Source organism: Coregonus clupeaformis, chromosome 29 (genome assembly GCF_020615455.1).
Source record: "Coregonus clupeaformis isolate EN_2021a chromosome 29, ASM2061545v1, whole genome shotgun sequence".
Taxonomy (NCBI): domain Eukaryota; kingdom Metazoa; phylum Chordata; class Actinopteri; order Salmoniformes; family Salmonidae; genus Coregonus; species Coregonus clupeaformis.
Window position 1 is genome coordinate 37,776,341 of NC_059220.1, and position 15,944 is coordinate 37,792,284.

Consider the following 15,944-nt stretch of genomic DNA (forward strand, 5'->3'; position numbering starts at 1 on the left):
TGTTATCATTTCTACTCTGAGACTCTCTTTGTGAACATGCCATGAACTGAAGTGAATGGGGTATGAATACTTCAGAAAGTATTCATACCCCTTGACTTATTAATACTTATATAAGTGAGATATTTCTGTATTTCAATTTCAATAAGTTTGCAAAAATGTCTTAAGAACATGGTTTAAGTTTGTCATTATGGGGTATTGTGTGTAGATGGGTGAGATAGAAAATCAATGAAATCCATTTTGAATTCAGGCTGTAACATAATAAAATGTGGAATAAGTCAAGGGGTATGAATACTTCCTGAAGGCACTGTAAGTGTTCTGTCATTATATTTGTGTAATTGGCTAAATTGTTACTTACTCATTGATCTGCAACCAAACACATTTAAATGCAGCCAAAGACAACAGTCGGTCAGCTATCCAGCTCAAAGGCCTGACGTCACTAATAACGAAGACAGTACTGTGTAAGCGTGTGTGTGTGTGTGTGTGTGTGTGTGTGAGCGTGAGCTTTGGAAGGTGACCAATGCCCCTGTCCCTCCCTGGCCAGTCATCCAGTCCCGTTTCCAGTGTCCTGCAGCCAGCCAGTGGGCACGGTGGTCAGTGATACCCACTCACTCACTTACCAGGCTGACTCACTCACTCATAAGGCCTCCATTGTGCTCTGTACTGCAGGATTGGGTCTCTACTCAACCCATCATTCAACAACATGCACTCTTATGACCGAGACATTTTGGTGCCCGTTTCTTACCTGGCCACTTATCCCACTATGTTCTGTTTTTTAAAATGTTATTATAAAATGCAATTTATCAGCAGAAAAAAAGACAAAAGTGAGAGTTTGAATTAATGTTGTCTATTTTCAGTAAAGCCAATAACTTTAACAATGTGTTATTTTCCACCCTGCTCCCTCAAGTGCACTCAATCACATAATGAAAGTTTATCCATGTATGTGGCATTTGATTTGCATTCTCTCCACAGAACCTCTCTATGTGAACCCGCTAAGAATGATCAAATATGTTTGGCTGAATCCGTTTCTGAGTGGGTGGATCTAAAGTCTCTTTATAGTCGGAGCCAAGACGTGATCTACATCAGCATCAGAGATGAAACGTCTCCTTTTCACTCCCCCGCTCTTCCTTCCCTCCCCTCCTCCTCTCCCTCTCTCTCTTCATAATGTCTTTCTGTCTCTCCACCCACTCTCCCGCCCTCTCTCGATCTCTCTCCTTATCTAGTCCTCTTACCATCTTTCCCCCTCTCTTGTCGCTCCCCCTCTCCCTGTAGATGTCCGTGCTGCCAGGGAGCAGATGCACATTGGAGGAGTGACCTATCCCACGCTGCCCCTACAGGACGTCCCAGCCCGCGCCGCCTCTGCCTTCGGCCAGCACTCGGCTGCCTGCTCCCCCACGGGCTCCTTCTCTGGCTCCCTGCTCCCCCCAGGGCTAGTGCCCCCCCAGCCCCACGGCAGTTACTACAGCATGCCTGCCCCCCAGCACCCCTTCTACACCCGGGTGAGACATCAACACATCAGCAGACAGGCAACTGAATGCACCTGAATGTAGCTCAGAACACATTAATTTAGGATACTGTAGAGTAGCAAAGTTTTGTTCAACGTACTTCAGGTACACCTTAGTATGAAGAGAATCACAGTGCAGTTGAATCTACCTCAGTTTACCTTTGGAGACACACGACCCTGTAAGCAGTCTATGGACAAGGTATGACAGAAATCCATGCTTTGTTAAGTGATGGTTACTTACCTCTGTTTGTTAATGTAACTGCACAGCTATCTCAGTGCACCTCACAATACAGGTCCCTTTACCCACTTAACCTCATTTTTAAATGTTACAGTGCAGACCTCCTCTCTAAAAAAAGGATCCTTCACAGTTCTAGGGTTACCTCAGATATACACTACCGTTCAAAAGTTTGGGGTCACTTAGAAATGTCCTTGTTTTCGAAAGAAAAGCAATTTCTTTGTCCATTAAAATAACATCAAATTGATCAGAAATACAGTGTAGACATTGTTAATGTTGTAAATGGCAATTGTAGCTGGAAACAGCTGATTTTTAATGGAATATCTACATACAGTGGGGGAAAAAAGTATTTAGTCAGCCACCAATTGTGCAAGTTCTCCCACTTAAAAAGATTAGAGAGGCCTGTAATTTTCATCATAGGTACACGTCAACTATGACAGACAAATTGAGAATTTTTTTCTCCAGAGAATCACATTGTAGGATTTTTAATGAATTTATTTGCAAATTATGGTGGAAAATAAGTATTTGGTCACCTACAAACAAGCAAGATTTCTGGCTCTCACAGACCTGTAACTTCTTCTTTAAGAGGCTCCTCTGTCCTCCACTCGTTACCTGTATTAATGGCACCTGTTTGAACTTGTTATCAGTATAAAAGACACCTGTCCACAACCTCAAACAGTCACACTCCAAACTCCACTATGGCCAAGACCAAAGAGCTGTCAAAGGACACCAGAAACAAAATTGTAGACCTGCACCAGGCTGGGAAGACTGAATCTGCAATAGGTAAGCAGCTTGGTTTGAAGAAATCAACTGTGGGAGCAATTATTAGGAAATGGAAGACATACAAGACCACTGATAATCTCCCTCGATCTGGGGCTCCACGCAAGATCTCACCCCATGGGGTCAAAATGATCACAAGAACGGTGAGCAAAAATCCCAGAACCACACGGGGGACCTAGTGAATGACCTGCAGAGAGCTGGGACCAAAGTAACAAAGCCTACCATCAGTAACACATTACGCCGCCAGGGACTCAAATCCTGCAGTGCCAGACGTGTCCCCCTGCTTAAGCCAGTACATGTCCAGGCCCGTCTGAAGTTTGCTAGAGTGCATTTGGATGATCCAGAAGAGGATTGGGAGAATGTCATATGGTCAGATGAAACCAAAATATAACTTTTTTGGTAAAAACTCAACTCGTCGTGTTTGGAGGACAAAGAATGCTGAGTTGCATCCAAAGAACACCATACCTACTGTGAAGCATGGGGGTGGAAACATCATGCTTTGGGGCTGTTTTTTCTGCAAAGGGACCAGGACGACTGATCCGTGTAAAGGAAAGAATGAATGGGGCCATGTATCGTGAGATTTTGAGTGAAAACCTCCTTCCATCAGCAAGGGCATTGAAGATGAAACGTGGCTGGGTCTTTCAGCATGACAATGATCCCAAACACACCGCCCGGGCAACGAAGGAGTGGCTTCGTAAGAAGCATTTCAAGGTCCTGGAGTGGCCTAGCCAGTCTCCAGATCTCAACCACATAGTAAATCTTTGGAGGGAGTTGAAAGTCAGTGTTGCCCAGCGACAGCCCCAAAACATCACTGCTCTAGAGGAGATCTGCATGGAGGAATGGGCCAAAATACCAGCAACAGTGTGTGAAAACCTTGTGAAGACTTACAGAAAACGTTTGACCTGTGTCATTGCCAACAAAGGGTAAATAACAAAGTATTGAGAAACTTTTGTTATTGACCAAATACTTATTTTCCACCATAATTTGCAAATAAATTCATTAAAAATCCTACAATGTGATTTTCTGGAGAAAAAAAATCTCATTTTGTCTGTCATAGTTGACGTGTACCTATGATGAAAATTACAGGCCTCTCTCATCTTTTTAAGTGGGAGAACTTGCACAATTGGTGGCTGACTAAATCCTTTTTTCCCCACTGTAGGTGTACAGAGGCCCATTATCAGCAACCATCAGTCCTGTGTTCCAATGGCACGTTGTGTTTGCTAATCCAAGTTTATCATTTTAAAAGGCCAATTGATCATTAGAAAACCCTTTTGCAAAACACTAGTCTCAACGTCAACAGTGAAGAGGCGACTCCGGGATGCTGACCTTCTAGGCAGACTTGCAAAGAAAAAGCCATATCTCAGACTGCCCATCTTCATCTTTTTCTTTTATTGGCCAGTCTGAGATATGGCTTTTTCTTTGCAACTCTGCCTAGAAGGTCAGCATCCCGGAGTTGCCTCTTCAATGTTGAGGTTGAGACTGGTGTTTTGCAGGTACTATTTAATGAAGCTGCAAGTTGAGGACCTGTGAGGCGTCTGTTTCTCAAACTAGACACTCTAATGTATTTGTCCTCTTGCTCAGTTGTGCACCGGGGCCTCCCACTCCTCTTTCTATTCTGGTTAGAGCCAGTTTGCGCTGTTCTGTGAAGGGAGTAGTACACAGCATTGTACGAGATCTTCAGTTTCTTGCCGATTTCTCGCATGGAATAGCTTTCATTTCTCAGAACAAGAATAGACTGATGAGTTTCAGTAGAAAGTTATTTGTTTCTGGCCATTTTGAGCCTATAATCGAACCCACAATTGCTGATGCTCCAGATACTCAACTTGTCTCAAGAAGGCCAGTTTTATTGCTTCTTTAATCAGTTTTCAGCTGTGTTAACATAATTGCAAAAGGGTTTTCTAATGATCAATTAGCCTTTTCAAATATAAACTTGGATTAGCAAACACAACATGCCATTGGAACACAAGACTGATGGTTGCTGATAATGGGCCTCTGTACGCCTATGTAGATATTCCATTAAAAATCAGCCGTTTCCAGCCACAATAGCCATTTACAACATTAACAATGTCTACACTGTATTTCTGATCAATTTGATGTTATTTTAATGGACAAAAAAATTGCTTTTCTTTCAAAAACAAGGACATTTCTAAGTGACCCCAAACTTTTGAACGGTAGTGTATGTGTATGAATGATCCCTCATACAATCCTCATTCTGTGTGTTTTAACCATTCTCCTTCTTCATCCTTCCTCTCTCCCTGGGTTCCATATAGCCTTATTTCCCCCATCATGTGTATCACCTGCCCCGGCATCAATACAGCTCCCATCCTCACCCTGCCCCGACTCAGTCACGCCCCTCCATTAAAGCAGGCTACCCCAGGGACCCCAATGGACTTGTAAGTACAGAGCTGCCTGTCAGTAGTAGACCTAGCGCTAGAAGCTAGCAGTAGTCCATTGTAGTATAGAGCAGTGTTGTGTTCGAGACCGATCCAAGACCGGAGCAAATCGAGTCTGAGTCAAGACCAAGACCGGAGGGGGCGAGACCAGGAAGGGTACAAGGGTACAAGGGGTCCGAGACCAAGTGGAGACCGAGACTAAAAAAGTGCGAGTCCAATTCAAGACCATGTTGTAATTTTGTCAAATCACTACCATAATAAGAGTTCAAAATGTCCAGTATTTCTGTGTTCATATTTCAGAACAATATATGGATTCTTTAGACATTCAGAATAGTGAAATAATGCATGCTGAGGGAAAATAGAGCCACTATACAAATTATTACTAACCCAAACACAAGGGGGAACAATGGGCCTTCTACGCCTTCAGAGAAGGGCTAAGGATTTATAAAATAATGAATATAATAATAATGATTATTATTTAATTATTTTCAATGATGTTCTGATGTAATCTCTTCAATTTTTGTTGGAAAGGGTTAACACGGAAGAGGAAAAAATATCCAATCAGGATTTTTATTTGCTGGTCTCTGGGGAGATAAATCTAGCTAGCTAAGTCAGGCATTGGCTAGGCCATCAGAAGCTAGATAAAGGCATCTGACATTCAACTGTATTAGGGCAACATTTTGGATTCAACCAATCACATTTTGACTTAATGAGTGGGACCGTTTTTACAAAAACGTATGGAAACTTCTGCCTTCTTGAAGGCCAACAGGTCACTGCGCAATAGCAGCATTTTTCCTATGGTCTAGCTAGCTAGTTTTTGTTGTCTGCTAGTTTGCAGCATGTGTTATCAAAGAGGATGTTGTTGCTAATTTGTTAGCTTCTCCCTTTTCAAGAATAACTTTAAACAAGAAGTTAAGTTTCAAATGATCATCTGGTGAATGGAACTGTGTTTTTTATTGCAGCGCGCTTGCTGTTGTTAGCCATCTCTTTGAAAATAACTTATGTGTGAAACATTGTTGCATTTAAAGCGGAACTGACAGCATTTTAGCAACATTAAATCTTATTAAAATCTGTTCATATAGATCCCCAGGAAGAATATGACAATTTAAAAGATATGGTCATAGAAATAGATATGGTCATTTTCACAAATTCTTAGAATGTTTGGGAATTATGTATACTAAATATATATTTGTGAAAATTATATCACAATATAGAGTGGGAAAGTGGCTGTGCGTTTGGACAATTAATAGACACTGTAGTAAATAAAAAAAAATAAAAAAACATCTGTCTTGTCGGGGACCAGAGTATACACAGACCGGTGCGCTATAGCCAATCAAGAGCTACAGTAGACCTTTATACAAACAAGCCATTTGCCACATGAGCCTGCCATCATTCACTTTGAACTGGACTGTGTGTTTACAGGCAGTTGCAACAGCGCGACTTTAGATCATTAGAACGCATTCGCCAAAAGCCACAAAATACACCTGAATGGAAATCTGCAAATATGTAAACACCACGGGAGTCCTCTTACATTTGGGAACTTTACAGTCCTATTGCTCAAACAACCATGAAAAGGTAGGCTTTCGCTCCCTCATTTATGCACAAAAAAAACAACAAGATCAACAACTAATGCTAGCCAGAGCAAGATGGGCTAAAATCTAACGAAGGAAATTTTTGATTAACCCTCTCAAACTTTTTCAGCTAGTTGGTCGTCAAAATTGCTCTGATAAACGATGGGGAATTTTAGCCTCCTCATCCTTCTGCAGCTTGCCTGCCAATGCATGCTTGTCCCAACCAAGCACCCAAGCTAACTGGCTAAAGTTGGCTAGCTACTTCCAGACACAAATGAGAGAACACCTCACTCTGACCATTTTACTCGCCGTAGCACAGCTGGTTAGGCTGTTTACATGTTACCTAGAGCGTTCTTGACTAACTATAACTTATTTTTCTCTACATTTACTGACACCGGTCATATTAAGCAGGTGTTGTGCATTCGTAAATTAATCAGTTGTTCTGCTCTCTGGCCCACTCAGACGAGAGTGCTCTGAAATCGGAGTAGATGGCCAGAGTGAATTTGCGAATTCAAGAGATATGCTAACTGTATAACAGTCGTTCAAGTTCTTGCTAGCTAACCAAATGACACCTGCATCTCTAGCTGTGTATAACCACCAAAAAACGATATGAAGGGAAAAGGTCAGTCACTCACCCACTCCTCCAATGGCATGACATCCTCCTAGTAGCTAGCTAGCTATCTAGCTAACGTTAGGCTCCGTGTTTTTAGCTTTCTACATAAATAGGTACACTAGCCTATTAGCCACATTATGACTGACTTGTGATCCTTGCCCTTGCTAGTTTGACATTCCGAGCGTTAGTTACATTAGTCCGTTTTTATCTAGAATATTGAGTCATTGAAACTGAAAGTGCATCCCGAATGGAGGCAGCAAACAATGTACCAGGCCAGGTGAGATTTACAACCTGATAGCAATATTTTTCAGACTACCAAGAAATGTATTGGTGAATTATATTAATCATGCATTGAACTGCATCCAAATTTGATATTTTTGACTGATATTATGATTGGCTGTTTGTTTCATATCTGCAAAGTAGTTAAAACGCTGTCAGTTCCACTTTAAACTTTAGGTCACTGGTTATTTTGTGTGCTAAACGTGAAATGTTTCTTGCAATGGGAAGTAATAGTTGTACATTTCGATTTTATGAGATTTTCACTCTCAAAATCACTTTTTTTTTTTTTTATAGAAATAATACAAATAAATGATGGTCTAAGTCCACAACAATACTTATACCACATCAATCTGATTGGGTGGACCTGTCAAGGCCTGGCTCCCCAGTGGGTGGGCCTCTGTCCACCCAGGCCCATCCATGTCTACGCCCCTGATGCAAACAGCGCATTATGACAATTGCGCATCACAAATAGCCTACAAACCAACACTTCGGACTAAACTTTTTCAATACCTGGTTTGCATACCCATTGTTGCCTTAGTTAGCATTTACTGGTAGATATAAGTTGAAACATATTTCCTACCCTACTGGCTACTGATGTCACTCTTCTGTGAGCTGCGCCATAATGCCTGCAGATTATATTCTGCTGAAACTAGGCTATGTGTGCGGCGCCCATGTGAATATATTTAATGTGCTTTGCGATTGTGTAGGCTACTTTGTGCATGCTTTCTCTATTGTACTACATAATTGATAAGTCATATACCTCCACTACACTACTTTGATATGCATTAGTAGGGATTAAGAAGTGAGTATAAGCAATGCCCACTGAAAAAATAGTGGGTATACAGTTTATACCTGCGTATACCCTCCACTACACCGCTGGCACTCTCCTACATACAGTACCAGTCAAAAGTTTGGACACACCTACTCATTCAAGGGTTTTTCTTTATTTTTACTGTTTTCTACATTGTAGAATAATAGTGAAGACATCAAATCTATGAAATAACACATATGGAATCATGTAGTAAACAAAAAAGTGTTAAACAAATAAAAATACATTTTATGTTTGAGATTCTTCAAAGTAGCCACCCTTTGCCTTGATGACAGCTTTGCACACTCTTGGCATTCTCTCAACCAGCTTCACCTGGAATGCTTTTCTTGATAATGTCTTGAAGGAGTTCCCACATATGCTAAGCACTTGTTGGCTGCTTTTCCTTCACTCTGCGGTCCAACTCATCCCAAACTATTTCAATTTGGTTGAGGTCAGGTGATTGTGGCAGCCAGGTCATCTGATGCAGCACTCAATCACTCTCCTTCTTGGTCAAATAGCCCTTACACAGCCTGGAGGTGTGTTTTGGGTCATTGTCCTGTTGAAAAACAAATGATACTCCCACTAAGCGCAAACCAGATGGGATGGCGTATCGCTGCAGAATGCTGTGGTAGCCATGCTGGTTAAGTGTGCCTTGAATTCTAAATAAATCACTGATGGTGTCACCTGCAAAGCACCCCCACACCGTCACACCTCCTCCTCCATGCTTCACGGTGGGAACCACACATGCGGAGATCATCCGTTCACTTACTCTGCGTCTCACAAAGACATGGCGATTTGGAATCAAAAATCTCAAATTTGGACTCATCAGACCAAAGGACAGATTTCGGGTCTAATGTCCATTGCTCATGTTTCTTGGCCCAAGCAAGTCTCTTCTTCTTATTGGTGTCCTTTAGTAGTGGTTTCTTTGCAGCAATTCGACCATGAAGGCCTGATTCACGTAGTCTCCTCTGAACAGTTGATGTTGAGATGTCTGTTACTTGAACTCTGTGAAGCATTTATTTGGGCTGCAATTTCTGAGGCTGGTAACTCTAATGAACTTCTCCTCTGCAGCAGAGGTAACTCTGGGTCTTCCTTTCCTGTGGCGGTCCTCATGAGAACTAGTTTCATCATAGCGCTTGATGGTTCTTGCGACTGCACTTGAAGAAACGTTAAAAGTTCTTGAAATGTTCCGTATTGACTGACCTTCATGTCTTAAAGTAATGATGGACTGTCATTTCTCTTTGCTTATTTGAGCTGTTCTTGCCATAATATGGACTTGGTCTTTTACCAAATAGGGCTATCTTCTGTATACCAACCCTACCTTGTCACAACACTGCTGATTGGCTCAAACGCATTAAGAAGGAAATAAATTCCACAAATTAACTTTTAACAAGGCACACCTGTTAATTGAAATGCATTGCAGGTGACTACCTCATGAAGCTGGTTGAGAGAATGCCAAGAGTGTGCAAAGCTGTCATCAAAGCAAAGGGTGGCTATTTGAAGAATCTCAAATATAAAATATATTTTGATTTGTTTAACACTTTTTTGTTTACTACATAATAATAATAATATGCCATTTAGCAGATGCTTTTATCCAAAGCGACTTACAGTCATGTGTGCATACATTTTTACGTATGGGTGGTCCCGGGGATCGAACCCATTAACCTGCCGTTACAAGCGCCATGCTCTACCAAGCGCCATGCCCTACCAATTGAGCTACAGAGGACCACAGATTCATGATTCCATATGTGTTATTTCATAGTTTTGATGTCTTAGCTATTACTCTACAATGTAGAAAATAGTAAAAATAAAGAAAAACCCTTGAATGAGTAGGTGTGTCCAAACTTTTGACTGGTACTGTAAGTGCGCTGGTATTACGGTTGCTGTCCTTTCAGAATCACAAACCTGTCACACACTGAAGGCCTGTATGTTCGCAACTGCACAAACATGTCTATAATAGATATAAAGGCTGTTAAGATATTAATGTTTCAAGAAATAAGTATATATATTTGGCCTGGCAAAGCGGTTTTATGCGCTGACTGAATGGAAGCTGATAATTATTAGTTTTTTCATCCGCTGGTCTCAGGAAGAAATTACAAGACAGAGTCAAGACCGAGTACAAATGTATCCGACACCGAGACAAGACCGAGACACTCAATATGTGGTCTCGGGAACGGACTCGAGACCGGTCTCGAGTACTACAACACTGGCATAGTGATAGTTTGTAGGTTTAATGGCTAATTATGAATGACTGTCGGAACCATTTGATTGACATCGATTCCCTTTGGCTTTGTGAAACACGTGTTCACCTCCCAAATGTATTTTGTTCTCCAAAAAAGCCAAAGGAACTTTCTCTCGTTACATTCCACTCGTCCTGCTGACTATTGCAATTAAGATGTACAGTTAATGCAGAAGCAGTGGGTCACAGTAGATCTCTCTATCTACCTTCAGGCCCATTATGTAAGCTAGCATGACATGTACACCTCTTCTTTCCTCCCACCCTCTTTTCACTCTCAAAGGAGTGTGTTGTCATGCATTTGATTTACATCCCCTACTAGTTTGGGTTATTCCTATATCCAGTGCCCCCTTACCCACCCCGTGCCCTGTTCTGTGCCCATGTCAGGATGTAATTGCTGAGGATGCCAGAGAGGGCCTCCCCACCCCCACTACCAATTACCTCCCTATGGTAACACAACAGGCTGGTGTGGAGTGTTGGCATTAGCTGGAGCATGTGTCCTTCCGTCTTGACTGTCACAACTCGCCACACACAAACACACCAAAATGCTTTCCATGCATTCGCACACACAGCTAACCTTGTCCATCGGCCAGATACACTAACATGGTTTCGAAAGCAGACAGGGTATGTCAGTGACAATGTCTCATGTCTCATGTTGAATAGTTGCACCGGTAGCTCCCCTGTTTGTCGCCAGCTCCGGAGCTAAGTGTAATAGCTCAGTTCTGTTTGAATGTGAGTCTCATTGTCCAGGAGTGAACTAACCACCGTGCGAGTGCGACAATACCATTCAATACAGTATCTGCATGTAGGGAGCATATTCATACAGAACTAGTGCACAGGAAGGTTGAAGTAACTAAAGGCTAATGACATGGGAATTAGTAATGGATATACACGTTTAACAATGGCCAATGTCTCAGCTTAGGTTTCCTTTGGGTAAGTACAATGTGTCTGACTGACTTGTTCTGTTCACTATTGAAGTCCAACAGGAAAAGGCCTCAATGCCTACTGTCCTTACTGATCCTTCTCCATCTCTTTCGATTACCATCACCCTCTGTATCCCACCCTCTCTATATCCCTCTAATACTCTCTCCTCCCCGCTCTCTATTGGTCTGTGTATATAGCACAGTCTGTATGTGTGTGCAGTAGGCAGCCTAGTGTGATTGCCTAGCCCCAGCTGTTGAATAGTGTAGCGGCTATATCCCCATAGGGCTGGTGAGGAGGGATTAGCATCAGAGGCTAGCGGGGCCGGAAGCAGCAGCGCAATGAGCACAGGGCTTATCTCCTCACAGAGACGCTTCCTCTTCCCCATCCCTCTGCTGCCCACAACTCCGCACCACTGTAATTACAGCCTTATCACACACAGGGAGCTTGCTCACACACACAGGTACACACACACACACACACACACCCTCACATGCGTATACGTAATGGCACAGTGTAACACACACACACTGACATAGTGTACACACAGTCACACATGCACAGTCTGGGTGGAGGACCAGGTTTTAAGGCTTCCTCAAAATGGAAACTTCTACTTTTCTGTGTTGGGGGAGAAGAGATCTCTCTTTCTTTCTCCTTTCCGCTTCACTTTCTCTCCAAACATCACGCTCTGTGCTGTTCGTCCTCTCTGCAAAGATTATCTTCTGAATGTCCTCTGTTTCTATTATTAAATGGCTAAATGGCTTCTCAGTTTCAGTCTTTGCTTCATGGAATGCTGTAAAAGTGCCTTTGCCTGCTGTGTTTCAAGATAAATGTCTTATTTTCTAGTCTGATGTGTATCTCTGTCTCTATGCCTCTCTGTCTCTCTGTCTCTATGCCTCTCTGTCTCTATGCCTCTCTGTCTCTCTGCCTCTCTGCCTCTCTGTCTCTCTGTCTCTCTGTCTCTATGCCTCTCTGTCTCTCTGTATATATGCCTCTCTGCCTCTCTGTCTCTATGCCTCTCTGTCTCTCTGTCTCTCTGTCTCTCTGCCTCTCTGTCTCTCTGTCTCTATGCCTCTCTGTCTCTCTGTCTATATGCCTCTCTGTCTCTCTGCCTCTCTGTCTCTCTGTCTCTCTGTATCTCTGTCTCTCTGCCTCTATGCCTCTCTGTCTCTCTGCCTCTATGCCTCTCTGTCTCTCTGTCTCTATGCCTCTCTGTCTATATGCCTCTATGCCTCTCTGTCTCTCTGTCTCTATGCCTCTCTGTCTCTCTGTCTCTATGCCTCTCTGTCTCTATGCCTCTCTGTCTCTCTGTCTCTCTGTCTCTATGCCTCTATGCCTCTCTGTCTCTCTGCCTCTCTGTCTCTCTGTCTCTCTGCCTCTCTGTCTCTCTGTCTCTCTGTCTCTATGCCTCTCTGTCTCTATGTCTATATGCCTCTATGTCTCTCTGCCTCTCTGTCTCTCTGTCTCTCTGCCTCTCTGTCTCTCTGCCTCTATGCCTCTATGCCTCTCTGTCTCTCTGCCTCTGTCTCTCTGTCTATATGCCTCTATGCCTCTCTGTCTCTCTGTCTCTCTGTCTCTATGCCTCTCTGTCTCTCTGTCTCTCTGTCTCTATGCCTCTCTGTCTCTATGCCTCTCTGCCTCTCTGTCTCTCTGTCTCTCTGTCTCTCTGCCTCTATGCCTCTATGCCTCTCTGTCTCTCTGTCTCTATGCCTCTCTGTCTCTCTGTCTCTGTCTCTCTGTCTATATGCCTCTCTGTCTCTCTGTCTCTATGCCTCTCTGTCTCTATGCCTCTATGCCTCTCTGTCTCTCTGTCTCTATGCCTCTCTGTCTCTCTCTCTCTGTCTCTATGCCTCTCTGTCTCTATGCCTCTCTGTCTCTCTGCCTCTCTGTCTCTATGCCTCTCTGTCTCTCTGTCTCTATGCCTCTCTGCCTCTATGCCTCTCTGCCTCTATGCCTCTCTGTCTCTATGCCTCTCTGCCTCTCTGTCTCTCTGCCTCTATGCCTCTCTGTCTCTATGCCTCTCTGCCTCTCTGCCTCTATGCCTCTCTGTCTCTCTGTCTCTATGCCTCTCTGCCTCTCTGTCTCTATGCCTCTCTGCTTCTCTGTCTCTCTGCCTCTCTGTCTCTATGCCTCTCTGCCTCTATGCCTCTCTGTCTCTCTGTCTCTCTGCCTTGCTTTCTCTCCCAAAGCAGTTCTTGTCACAGCATTTCAGACCCAAGCAGGTACACTCAACTCTTTGGATTTCACTGTCTCTAACTTTCTCGCCACCTTTCTACCTTACCTCCACCAGCTAATATAACACGTCATGCTTTTCCCTTCACCCAGCATGCATTAGAAACCTAGACAAGAACCTCCACCCACCTTCCATGTAGCCCACCTCCACAGATGTTATCTTTTGATTCTAGATAGTGGCATATCTTTTCTTCTAGATAATGTAGTTTTATCTAGTTGAATGTAGTTTTAGTTGAATGTACAATAGTTATAGAACGGAGGCCTCTTCTAGGTCATCCAACGCATGTATTATGAATCCTACTTCTAGTTGAGTTCAACACAACTTTTAGTTGCCATGTTTGCGAGACTCAATTTAGGAGCATGATTCGAAATGCCTGTCAAGTAGTCTAATTTCTACCCCTAAGAAGCAGAAATCATTTGGGCCATCATTATTGAGGAGCTCTACAGTCTACAAGATATCATGGGCGGCGCACAATTGGCCCAGCGTCGTCCAGGGTATGGCGAGGGAATGGCCGGCAGGGATGTAGCTCAGTTGATAGAGCATGGCGTTTGCAACGCCAGGGTTGTGGGTTCGATTCCCACGGGGGGCCAGTATAAAAAAAATAAAAAATAAAATAAAAAATATGTATTCACTAACTGTAAGTCGCTCTGGATAAGAGCGTCTGCTAAATGACTAAAATGTAAATGTAAATGTATTTGATCTCTCTGGTGCTTTTAATGAACAAGGCTGCAGGGGCATGCTAATCAAACTGACACAATAAATGTCTATGAAACTCAACAGGTAAAGTTGTCTATGTTCCTTTGATACTTGTTCCTTTGCATAGCAGACAGGCAGATAGTGTGTTACAGCAAGTATTGACTGCTATAGCTACACACACACACTATTAGTGAAAAGTGCAGCTGATACAGCAGTATGCTACACTCCTTCAGCACGGTCTGTGTACAGTAGCTAACATTCTCAAGTGACTTTCACCCTCTCTCATGCCTTCTTTCACAGAGCGACTACAGTTAACCCACCCGTTCTGCTCGGCTCTGTTAAGACGTCTACATCTTATTTTCTCTAACAAGCACTCGCAGCGAGAGAGCAAGCACAGACATCTTCTAAGCCTCGCCGCCTTCTCGCCCATGTCTACAAAGCTGTTGTTTTGTTGTTGCTCAGTCTGAAACCATGTCCTAGTGGTATTATTAGAGCGAAAGAGAGAGAGAGAGCAGAGGGAGGGAGGGAGGAGAGGGAGGGTTGTTGAGTTGTGTTTTGTTTCACTGCTAGTGGGTGGCATGTCAGGCTAGCTGGGAGTCTCTGGTTTGAGATCATTAGGGGGGCGAGGATATTGGCTACTCTTCTAGCTTATATGAGGGGGGGGAGACACACACACACACACACACATACGGCTCGTGTGTACAGTGAATACTGCACTACCATCTACAGTGTGTTCAGATGAACATAAAGACCCCCAACAGAGCCCATATTGCACATCTGGTGCCACTTTAGTGACCATGCCCTTGTATTGTTACCTCACAGGTGCTTGCACTAACAAAGATAATTGCATTTGGATTTGCTTGCTCTTTTGTCTTTGTACCATGCTGTGAAAAAGGGAATAGTGTTCCTGGTTGCAGTGAATAGATACTCCAGTGTTAACCTTCATTCATATTAACGTAGCTGTGGTTGTTGTAACGCTATTCTGTGGTTCTTGAAGCGTTGCGCTAACCGTATGAGTTTGCAGTGGTTGTAAATTATCCATGCTACGCTACTTAGTCAAAGGTTGATTCTGTCTGTCTGTGTGTGTGTGTGTGTGACAGGTTTCTGGCTCTGGGGTACCAGGCGCCCCTGTGATACTCCTCAGCTCTCTTAACACGGACGCGGTGTGTGAGCGCGTCAAACACATCGACGGCATGGACCCTAGCATGCTGGGCCAGTACACCGCCACCATCAAGAAGGTGAGGCCTGCTATACTTTTACATTTTAGTCATTTAGCAGACGCTCTTATCCAGAGCGACTTAGTTAGTGAGTGCATACATTTTTCACACTATACACACTGTCTCACACACACAACCCTCATATACACACACTCAGCCTTTTACACACTCATAGCCTCCTACACCCACATAGCCCCTCCTACGTTTGCTTATACAACACTTCTGTCAATAAAGTTGATTCAAAAGATTAAATATCAGTCATGTCAGGGTATCCATTCCACACAAGGGGTGTTTCTCAATATGCATACTACCGTGCTCCGAGCACGCAAATTGGAGCACAGAACAGTTGGAGTATGAGTCCAAATCAAAGTATGCGTAACGGAGAACAGAGGGCAATTCTCAGATGCATACTTTTCTAAGCATGCATTGATGCAAGCTTCAACTGAAATATTCCCATGATT

General features: G+C 43.3%; 1 protein-coding gene across 9 annotated transcripts in view; it reads left to right on the forward strand.

Annotated features, from left to right (window-relative positions):
* The window catches only part of kidins220a (kinase D-interacting substrate 220a), a 94,256-nt gene that overhangs the window by 65,940 nt on the left and 12,372 nt on the right, over positions 1–15,944 (forward strand). For 5 of the 9 annotated variants that reach the window (XM_045209186.1, XM_045209184.1, XM_045209183.1 and 2 more), the window contains 4 exons: positions 1,270–1,496; positions 4,787–4,909; positions 10,804–10,866; positions 15,367–15,504. In XM_045209186.1, the coding sequence (XP_045065121.1) occupies positions 1,270–1,496; positions 4,787–4,909; positions 10,804–10,866; positions 15,367–15,504 (551 nt within the window). The other 4 variants (XM_045209190.1, XM_045209189.1, XM_045209187.1 and 1 more) reach the window with 4 other exon arrangements.